Source organism: Pygoscelis adeliae, unplaced genomic scaffold (assembly GCF_000699105.1).
Source record: "Pygoscelis adeliae isolate BGI_AS28 unplaced genomic scaffold, ASM69910v1 Scaffold174, whole genome shotgun sequence".
NCBI classification, from domain to species: Eukaryota; Metazoa; Chordata; class Aves; order Sphenisciformes; family Spheniscidae; genus Pygoscelis; species Pygoscelis adeliae.
The window spans coordinates 4737608-4749453 of record NW_008824676.1 but is presented as its reverse complement, the minus strand read 5'-3'; the positions used below and the strand labels follow the sequence as shown (position 1 = coordinate 4749453).

The 11846-nt window shown below is 35.8% G+C and overlaps 1 protein-coding gene across 1 annotated transcript in view; it reads right to left on the bottom strand.

The window, feature by feature from the left end:
- The window catches only part of RIMS2 (regulating synaptic membrane exocytosis 2), a 409515-nt gene extending 399066 nt beyond the window's left edge, over positions 1 to 10449 (bottom strand). The window contains exon 1 of the mRNA XM_009323095.1: positions 10242 to 10449. Within this exon, the coding sequence (XP_009321370.1) occupies positions 10242 to 10430 (189 nt within the window). The 5' untranslated portion in view covers positions 10431 to 10449. The remainder of the gene's footprint in view (positions 1 to 10241) is intronic.
- Positions 10450 to 11846: the final 1397 nt, after the last annotated feature.

Genomic DNA, 11846 nt, shown 5'->3' with positions numbered 1-11846 from the left:
GTGTAAATCAAAGCAAATGTAGGCCAGGAAATAAGTCTACCCATAAAAGAAAAGAACTTTAGACAGAAAAAAGGCTCTAACCACTTTGTCCTCCTGGAGTTCATATCCACGAAAGCAAGAAAGAAAGGACAGAAAAAAGACAAAGAAGGAAAGAGTCACTTTCATTTTGAAAGCAAGCAGTAGTATTTGTTAGTAAAATAAACAAACAAATATCAAAGGAATTAATATATGTCTCTCTTATTTCCCCTAGCGGTGAAGAAGATCTAGTGAAAAATATGTCATTTTAATTATTTTCTGAATCCTTTCATGGATGAAATTGAGACAATTTTATATATCAAAGAAAATATTTGTACAAAAAGAACTGCACAAAGAAAATTATTTTCATTAAAATAATTTGGGAGTCATGTCTGAACTACTTCAATAAAACAAATGGGGCATCTCATAAAAAGGATGCAGAATTTAGCTCTACATGCCTTGGACGCCAGTATTGCAAATGATTAGCATGCATCAACCCTTTGCACTTGCAAAGAGCCCAGTGAAATGAAGAATGTTTGTTTACTACAGCCAGATACAGGGTATGCATAATGGCATAACTGCATGTTAGTCACTCAACAGATCTTTAAAATACTAGAGTTTTAAAGCATAAGGAGAGAGAGTTTGTTGCAAGTGTCTACTGCATGTCATGTCAGATCTATATCATTTATACTTTCTTTTTCATACCCATAAATATTAAATACAAACATTCCCATTGATCATTATTCTCCTTGAAGGAATTGTCTTTTTAGCACTCTAAAATTGTAAATGGAATAATACTTTAGAAAACAAAAATATTCAAAATGCTCTCAGTCAAAACTATTCCACATTTTTGTGAATGATGAATGATTTTTTTTTTCTGGTACCTTAATTTCACATGCCAATACAGAGACTAAATCTAGGCATGCAATTAAGCGCTTAGCCGTGTTGGAAATACAACTGCTCACCAAGAAAGGGTGAGAACTCATTTTATAGCTTTGTTGTTTGGATACCTATATGACATGTAACTTTGTGCTCCTGTGCTCTTGTAGAAGTTTTAGGTTCCCCCCAATACTGGAGATACAAAAAAACCAGGAGAGAATACAACAGAGGCCAACCAAGACAATCAGGACACTAAAGCACACAATATACAAGGAGAAGCTGAGGGAGAGGCTTGTTTAGCCAAAAGAAGGCTGGGGTAAGGAAGGGTGCGGGAAGAGGAGAGCTACTTGCATTCATACTTAAAGGTGAGCTACAGGGAAGACAAAGACAGAATTTTCTTGAAGATGCACAGCTAACGGATACAATGCAGCAATAAAGGGGTTGGATTGGATAAAAGAAAAAAGCAAAATCACAAGAATGGTTAAGCACTGAATGAGGTTGCCCAAAGAGGTTACGGATTCTCCATCCTTGGAGATTTTTACAACTCAGTTGGACACGGTCCTGAAAAACTGGTCTGACTTTGAAGTTAATCCTGCTTGGAGCAGGAGATTGGTCTAGATAACCTCCACAGGTCCTGTCTGACCCAACTTATTCTATGATCCTATGTATGGTGGTAAAAGATTAAAGTATTTTCAAAGATGCTACAGGTTTTAGTGGCATTCTTTCTCAGTTATACAAATAGCAATTATTATTGAAAGCTATCTAAATCACGGGACTTCTAAGCCCTATCGCTCTGTGTGCAGAGACATATTTATCTGCACAGTACCAGGTGCTCTGCTACTTTCCTAGCAGGGCTTCCTGTCCCACTGCAATAAGAGTGGCAGCAGTGCTCACAGATATTCTGAAGGGAAACATCTAGTACCTCAATTTCTCATCCTCACCTCTGAAGAAACATACTCTACTATGCAGGAGGAGCATAATCCATACGCAGGTATTTTTAGCACAGAGGCTAAGAAATTTTTAAAATTGGAAATGCCTGTGATTAGGTTGCTTTCTCAGTGAATATCTCGCAGATGCTGGAAGGTGTAAATAACAGCACAGAAGAGCAATTAAGTCAGAATAGTCCCCACTTTAAGGATGCAGACAGCAATTAAAAATAGAATTTTAAAACAAAAGAACTTGAGGAAATTAAATAAACTCCAACAAGACACAGTAGGCAAAATAGCACATGACAAAGATAAAGATTTTAAATACATTAAACTGAAGAAAAAAGTAAAGGTAGAAGGTTTCACAAAAAAATGGGAAACAGACATAGTGATATTTCAAACTAGAAAATAGGAACATCTTTAAAACAATCGATAATGAATGAAAAATGTAAATATTAAGTAGAAGAGGTTAAAACTTATACGACATTTTAAAAGGGGCAATATCCTTAAGAAAACAAATTTTGACATGGAAAGTATCTTTATTATTTGATTTTTTTATCATATAGCTTAGCTTACTGTTCTACGTGCCTAGGCTGACTATTCTTTAGAGCAGGATTGCCTGTTTCTAGCACCATCCCTAATGTCTTAATAACTTTTAATGTCTTCAGTTTTAACTTCTGTTTTTCATATTCTGCACTGCACCACTATCCCTGAAAATTTAAAACAGACTATAAATAAGGCCTATAATATTTCAAGAAAATGCTTAGGCGTTGTGTTGTTTCCTTATAATTTTCACTACAGAAGACCCATAGTTTGGTCATTTGATAACAAGTAGTATTATGTGCAGTATTCTCCTCAAAGATGCATGCTGAAGCATGGTACAAAAGGCAACAAATACAAGTTGGAACATGGGAAATTCAGACTAGATATAAGGAAACTTTTCTTCTGTTTTTTAATCATGAGAGCTGTCAAGCACTGGAACAGGTTGCTCAGAGTGGTTGCTGAATCTCCATCCTTGAAGATTCAAAACTCAACTGGGCAAGGCCCTCTGAAAACTCATGTAATTCGACATTCTTTGAGCAAGAAGTTGGATGAGATGACCTCCAGAGGTCCTTTCCAACCCAATTATTCTATGATACTTTTCCCTCACTCACTTTCTCCTACATAAAATACACCTGTATATATTTAAACATTCTGTTTTGTCGTGCATATGGATTTCTTTCCCAATTTTATCTCTATTCCAAAAATAATGACTAATATAATTTATCCATTGTTCTGACTACTTTTATGCTCTTCTAACATAGTATTCCAGTCTAGCCAAATTGTAAGTGATAATTATGTATGGAAAATTTTACCTATTAATTATTCTAATAGTCTTCTGCAAACACACAGATAATCTGCAACTCTTCACACTATGAATTATGTTCTAATCTATTTTCTTCACTCAGTAGTTTTCACCTAAGATACGAGGATTTTTAAAACTCTTAAAAGGAGTAAAACCATCATACACAAGAAGAAATGTAAATTCATACAAAAAAAGTAAATTCAGATGACAACATAATGGAGTATACATACAAACCAGTAATAGAGATGACTCAGAAATAAAAAATTTAAAAGACAGAAACAAACTCTCACTACAACACTGATATATATTTTAGAAAGGACAGTTTAAGAGTTTTGAGATGTTTTTTCTAATACCTACTCTTGTGCCATGAGGTTCTAATGTTAGAAACTATTGGCTCATAAATATTGATCTGGTAATACTGTTCCGTTCCATCACTGTCTCATTTTGCCAAATCTTAATTTGTGTTCAAATCAAGAGTTTCCAAAAAACAAACTTAACTTTAATCACAGAAAAGCTAAAACACATCCTAAGTTGTAAGCAAGGAGGACATACCAACTCACATTTCCTAAAACCTCAGACTATATTCGTAAAAATCATGGCCAATCAGTAATTCTCATGTATCAAAGATATTATCAGTAGAGAAGTCTCACTCTGTTAGCTCAAATGATATCCCCAAGTACAAGCACCACTTAGGCAACAATTAAAATAATATATTGTATTTATAAACTATATATAAAAAGGTGAAAGGTTTTTCTCAGAAATTAGTGGCATAATGTGAAGTCTTAAACATTTCACCATATAAGCGTAAGCTTTCCAACACAAAGCAGTAATCCCAGAAATTGGTGGCTTTGAAAGGGCAGTTAAGACTCCAAATCCTGTCATTCACACTGTGATCATAACAGTAACCAAGATTTGGTTCACACAATCTACCTATGTTGAATAACCTCCAGGACGAAGAGTCTCTTTTCAGAAACAGGCTATGAAATATAAAGATATGCGAAGTTCAAGACAAGTCATCACACTTTACTAAACACCTAAGACTACCTCCAGCCTCTCAGCTGCCTCCCCCACATTGCTGTCAAACATTCTTGAGTTCACAGCAGTACAATGCAAGTAGTGACATGACTGACCATATGAGAGACAGTCTAGTCAGTCATTTCAATAGCAAAGACATTTAAGAAATTGTTCAATCCAGTTCTCAAAGAACTGATGCTAAAAAAAGCAACAAATCAGTCAGACTTTGGTGGTATTTGTTCTGTTCCACATGAAAATGCAAGTATATTTTAATATCGGTTTTATGGGGAAAAGCCTTAACTCCATGAATATTCAGACACACAGAAACGTTAGCGAAATGACTGGAATTCCATCCCATACTCAAAATAAATCTAGAATGAGTCAATATCTACACTGTATCCTTTTAAAAAAAAATCTGTTAGAAGGTCAATCTGGCATCTGACTGCATGAGCCAAAGCCACTCTTCAAGATGGTATTTTTTCACCTTAAGTGCCTGAAATTATCAGTTTGTCTAAAATTGTCAGTTCTTCATTGTGTCAAGATCATAATAACCTCCAAGGTTTTTGAAAGCTTTGAAACAGAGTGAAGAGTTCAAACATGCCTAGCCTCTGTTGAAATTGAGACCATCATCTGCTGTTTAATGAGATTCAAAACAACTACCATGTGAAAATAGTTTCAAATAAATAAAATTAATAACAGAAATAGTTTGTGCAGTTGTCATTTGAAGGGAATGATCATATCCACATAGTTTGTTTTAAAATCACAGGGTTCTTTTGAAGAATCAAAAGAAACCGAGGTGTCAATACAGAAATGCAGATTCTGAATATCAGTTCTGCTAGGCATCAGTTTGCAAGAAAAGTTTACAGGCTGGAAAGGAGCAACATCTCCTGGTTCAAAATGATAGTTGTGGCAAGGTTTTTACTCTTAGTATTAAATGCAGCAGTTTGAAGAAGTGTTTTGCTGGGGCAGCGTGCCACTTCTATACTGTCCAGGCACAAGCAGGGTCAGCAGCTTGGCCAGGGCCAGGAGCAGGGTACAAAGGGTGACATGAGGCAGGCCATGCCCCCACCTGCAGGACTGTGTCCCACAGCACGCGTGCAAGGGGAGCAGGGTAGGGCTCAGGACTGTAACTAGGGTCAGCAAAGAATCCAGGTCCCCAGCAGGTCCATGGTGATGAGGCAGAGCTGAGGCCAGCTGGGAAGCCAAGCCTACAGATTCGGGTCAGCGAGGGACCTGGACAGGCAGCGGCATGGCTCACGCAGGGACCAAGGCTGAGTGCCCGAGCTGAAAAGCAGCTCCCAGGTGAGGGGCTGGAGGTCCCAAGAGGGCTCATTGCAGTCCCTTCTCACGCAGCTCTCTCCCTAAGGCTGATCCCAGGTTACAGCTACACCACATCAGAGCTGCCCGTGAGCACAGGCAGCCAAACCCCGTTTGGGGAAGGAGTGGGGAATGGTACTAAGGACCATGATGACTACTAGGTGAACCATAGCCCTGGTAAGTTTGGGTATAACTTTCGAAAGAATAAAGAGGCTGTTCACCTCAAATAAAATGGAGCTGATCATTGCTTAGAGATGTCTTAATAATCATAGATGTTCACTATGGCATTAACATTGTTCTTATATAATCAGAACCAGATTTCAGATTGGAAGTCTTTAATATATTTGATAATACAAATTATTCTATTCATGGAGAGACTGAGATGTGAAATTCATCCTTATTAGAAGGATAACTTTTACAGCCTCTGGTTGTGAATTTACAACTTCTAAATAAGGGATTGACTTTGGAATAATTTAGCAGCTGACCTTCCTTTCTTTTAGAGATACTTGTACTGAGATCCTCCAGAAAGATGAATACAGTTGTAGGTTATCATATTTTACAGGTGTTACATGGACTAAACGGAAAAGAAAAAAAGGAAAAAAAAAACCCCAAACCGCACTTGGTTCAGAGAAATCTTTTCCTCAAGTTTGTAATGTCACGTGTTTTCTAGAGAAATGCAGAATCAAACCATGTCTCCTAAGGGCCAACTTATTTGTACGCAATAGGAAATCATTGAGTTTATCCCAAATCCTAGTGACTTAAGAATCCTGATTGTGACAGACTAATTCTTCAGTGCTTGCCATTTGTCAACAGAATGAAATGGATTGCGCATTAGCACAAGCATGCTAAAATGTTGGTTTGTGACTCCATACGGACGGTCACACTGCAAGTCCTGCAGTTAGAAGCATTCAACAAAGAGAACTTGATGGTTTTCTGAAAATCAAACATAGCCCCAGAGAAATAATCAGAATGCAAAGCTTTCACAGAACCAGAGGGAGCTGAGAGAAGTTCCCTACTTATGTGTTTTGCACGCAGTTGCTGGGTCCTATAAAACAACTGAAAATCTCTTACTTTTGATGTTCAAAGACAGAGAGAAGGATGTTTCAGTGGCTGCAAGTGATAGCAGGTTGCCAAACACCCTGAAAGAAGGTATTCAGCACACATCAAATTGGGTTTTCAGACAAGTATTGTTTTCTTCCAACAAGTGAAATGTTGGGTTACTGAACTGGCATTCTGAGTTGCTCAAATTTATATTCACTGCACACAAAGTTGCATCTATCTGGAAGCTGTATTTGTCCAATATTTTAGCATGTAAATTTTTCAGCTGCATAAACCTCATTCTGCTGTCTACTGCCTCATTCAGTGTGCATTTCCCTATATAAATGAGTATATAATTAAAAAAAGAACAGTAGTATATTTTGTATATTACTATATTACTAAGAACAATTACTGCTTGCTGTCGTGATTTATTATTTCAGTTTTAATCAATCTGAAATTGTTCATAAACATAAAAGATGACAGTTCAAGGTCCCTTACTCCCATTAAATTTAAGCCTCCATCCTGGCTGAATACTCCATTCACTAAGATAATAAGCAGTACAGAAGCAGCAGGACCACCATTATTAGTTTTATTTGTTTGATCTAGAAGGAACCCCCACATAATGATAATTTTTGTACAACCTGAACTGAATTTTAATGCCTTTATTTCAGGCACTGTAACTAAACCGAAAAAGGAATAAATCATCCAATCATTCTGAGAATCCTAATCTAATGCTCTGACAACAGTCAAACATTTCCATGCTCTGCTCCTTCTCATGACCATGAACCTTGGAAGCAGTAGTCCTCCTTGTGACCTTTGAAAGCGAAGTGTTCTTTGCGATTCTACATCTTCTGAGATGCATGCCGCTAACACTGGTCTGTACTAAACTATTTAGCAGTAGAATCTGATGTAAATGGCATGAATTTGGCTTGAAACTTGATATTATGAAAAAGATCACGAACAGATCAAACAGCTCCATCAAAGAACATTTCAGACAGTTTAAGAATCACCTTATATAAGGTCCAAAGCAGACATATATAACCTGTCAAAAAATGTCTACAAAGACCAAAGAAAATCTAGCGAAGTTCAAACAGGAAGTTATTAGAAGTCATCCTTCAAGAAGTTGAAGTTGTATCCATTAAGGAAAATGGAAAAGAATGAATTCTGGTAAATTCCGGTAGACCAAAAATAATTTTCATGGAATAATGTGTATAGGCATAAAAGAGATCATTAATAGGAGACTGCCACAGCCTGTCTGAATTAAATCTTTGGTATTCATGTTCACGGTTATTAAAGAGGTACTTACTCTAGAATATTATTTTATGCAGAATGAACTGGAGGATATACTTCGAACTGATATCTCAGAAAGAGAAGTTATAAAGTGAGTCAACAAAAAAACCAGTAACAAATTTTTAAAATCAGATGATACTCAGCATAAAACATCTCAAGTCTAAAATATATAACTATTAACTGTAATACAGTCTTTCATTAACAAGAAGAATAAAAGGTGGCAAATATGATGCCATTTTATTCATTTTTAAGGAATTTCAATGTTAGATCAACTGAATAACAGACACGTGAGTCTGACATCCACATTGGACAGATCTGTAGAAACCAAAATAGAGAATAAAATTAGCAAGCCTATGAATAAATTATGATAAAACGTGGAAAAGTCAGAATGGTTTTGGTAAAGGGAATTCGTGTCTGTTACATGTATTGGAATTCCTTCAAGGAGTCACAGAGAAAGTGAGTGAACGGGATTTATTCATACTGCTGAGTTGTGTTTCCAGGCATTGAAAAAATCGCAGCTGCCTGCACAGGCGCTTCTATACAAGATTATTGTAAAATTAGTGCTAGAACAATATATACATGGAATAGGAATAAATTCATCCATGAGAAAAATTAATTGATGAAAAGACAAGAAGAAAAGAACAGGAATAAATGGTCAGGGTTTTTTTAAGGGAGAGGTATCACCAGTGAAGCCTCAAAGGGGATCTGTCTAGAGATGCTCTGTCCAGCATATTCATAAATTATCTAGAACAGAAATGAAAGAGAGACAGAAAAGCTTATTTATCGCACTAAGTCAACAGAGCAGTAGAAAAAAAGCCAGCTGAGAAGAGTTGCAGAACAGACTCATAATGCTGAATGGAGAAGTCAGCTTACAGAAAGACAGATTTAGGTTAGACTGTAAGAAAAGCCTTCTATGGCGAGGATGGTGAAGCAGTGGAACAAATGACCTAAGAGGGTGTGGGAGAATCTCATTGGAAATCTGTCAAGAGAAGTCAGACAAATATCTGCCACGTTCACATGATCTATCCCGAGGACAGTCTAAACGATGTATCAGAATGTTTCATTAGGAGATGAAGCCTCCCTCCCAATGCACTTTTTCTATGTTTCTAAGTATGTAGACATACGGACTCAAATATCTGTCCTGATTGCCTTTTATAATCAGATGAAATTAATACAGAAATTATTATATCTCTTATTACCGGCAACATGATTTAGTTAGCTATAAAAAAAACCAATAAAAATATGTGAGCTTACTGAAGACAAAATTTTAAAATTACCTTAACAAAATCCAAGGCAGTTTGAGAGATTTACACATATTCTCAGTTACTTTAATCATCAGGAAATGGCAGATTATTTTACACTTTGTCAATCAAAAACTTGAGTCCATTATTTAAGCCTACCTTTCAATCTTGGACAAAGAAATACATAAATTTATACCATTGTCTCCTACCTTCCAAAAAATTAAGATAATATTTGCAGATTGCATGGTATTTGCAATGAACATATTACAGAAAAAATAGATTTATGGAAATAAATTATACTGGAAAATGATTATATTAATAAATATTAAATTATTAAATTATCGTATTGGTTTACAAAAGATGTGTTTCCACAAAAGACTAGCATAAGATGTCTTTGGTATTGTCATGAATATTCTACAAGTATCTTTCAGAATGTGAGAAAGATGTGTATCAGATGTGAACATTTTATCTAAAATGTTGAATAAACTGATCTCAGAACTGTTTTCTGTGATTACCTCAGTTTTGCTGGATTTTTTACTCTGTGATCCAACTTTTTAAAAATTAAGATTGCTGTTTTACTGGTTGTTATACAATAAACACCAGTATACTAGCTGTAATTCTATATTGTTAGTGAATTTAATTTTTTCCTAAAAATATTCTGATGTTTGTATGCATATTTATATGTACATATACATAATATCTATGCATATGTATAGTAGATAATAAATATTCAAAAGCTCCATAATATATTGTATATATTGTTCTAGCACTAATTTTACAATAATCTTGTATAGAAGCGCCTGTGCAGGCAGAAAAGAAACAAATCCTTGCTCCAACTTGTAGTAATTGGTGTCTCAATATAAGCATCACTAGATCACTAGACACACCTCCCTGCCACCAATACAGAGACTCAGTCCTCCAATCAAAGAATTGTACTTTCATCAGTCTGTTAGTAGAAATGTGGCAGGTATTAACTTAAAAGCCATCGTCACAAATCCATCTGCAAATGGCAATTATTTGAAATGAGGACAGATGTCTTAAAAGCCCCTAAAGCAGATATGATTACTTCCTTAAGGGAAATCCATTTCAGTAGCTATGTGATTTGGATGCATAAGCAATGAATAAGAGATACTGAGTTTAGGAGAAGCTTGTTACTAAACTTTCTTAACTCCATACCTTATTTGACCGTAAAGACACTCTTCCTCCACAGCGCGCGCAGAATTTAGTTTGGCAATATGAACAGTTATGGCCACAGCCATCAGCAAATTTTGTTTTGTGGCAGATGCCACAGGTTGGGGCATCACCCTTCTGCTCCTGCTGCTGCTGTGATTCTTCACCCATCTTCTTCACTTGCTCCTTATACATTTCAAACTGCTGATGTAATTTTCTGCAGAAGAGAAGAGATCATTAACAGTTGTTTTATTTAAGCCCACCAATACTTTGCAATCACTAAATTGCAATCAATTTCAAAACACAAATCAGAGGAAAATACTGTAGTAAAGTAAATACATTTAATTTATAATGCTGCAGAAGTGTAACATTCAAGAATTACTTCTTTTTCACTATAACTAAACTCTAGGAGGAGGCCCAACACTGATAACATGCAGTACACAGTCCAGCTGCTACAAAGAGAAGTAACTTTGCTTTAGGATGCAACCAGCTGTTAGCTGCAAATACAACAGTAGGAAACATGGGCTGAGTGATCCAAGAGCCCATGGCATTAGACAATAAACTGGTTAATAGCGTAAAACAAAAAAAAAATCTAATTTATTCTTCCAAGTGTCTTTTTACCTAACTCCACCAGACAGATGCAAATATCTTCTTGTTCTTGTTATAGCTTATCTTCATTTATCCAACAATACTGCACAGAATAATGATTCTAAAATGCTTTTTCAATCACTTTTCAAGCACTGGGTGCAATCCTATAATAAGTTACCTCAGCTTAACAAGTTATTATAAATCATTTAAGCCATTCATATCACTATATAGGTACTGCCATCTCATGCCAAATGTAAGGTAGAAGACTACCCTAGGTGTAAAATCCAGGGACAGTAGTTTAAGATACACACACATATTTTACCTTCCATCTCCAGTGGACTAGGAGCACATTCATAGTCAGCTGCGATGTGCATACAGAACTGCAATGATTCTTTCAGGCATGCTACTTCATTCATATTTCTGAGCCCACAATAATCAAATCTCCATATATGATAGTTAAAACTGTCTCGCTACGACCGAAGTTACAGACTCGTTTCACATTCTATAATGGCAGTTTTTTCTCAAAGCCCCTATTTCCAAAGGTAAATTATGTCATGGGAAATTTAATTTTCATTGTAAAAAGTTATAACTTTTTAGCTCCTGTAGTTGCTGAAAAAAGCTGGAAAATGTGACATAGCATATTGTAAGAGATTCAAATACAAAGAGAAAACAAAAAGAACTTTGACGTCTCTTTTGTTTTTATCCTTGTGATTTTAAGGGGTTTGAAAAGTGATCATTAAATTCTTAGCATGGAATTCAACTCACTTAATTTTGCTAATAGAGACTGTAAATTTTAGCAATCTAAAAATTATTAATCTAATTTAAGCAGGTTTTTTAGCTCCCTGAACAGACACAAGCAACACCCCCAAAATGAAGCATTTTCTATGAAACATTAAAATGGCATACTAAGCCAAAAAATTAAAAGTGCAAGAGATTTACTTTTCCTTAGAATTATCCTTCCAGAGATTCTTGAGATGAGGTTATTAAAAAAACACACATGAAGCCTAAGACAGAACAAAGACT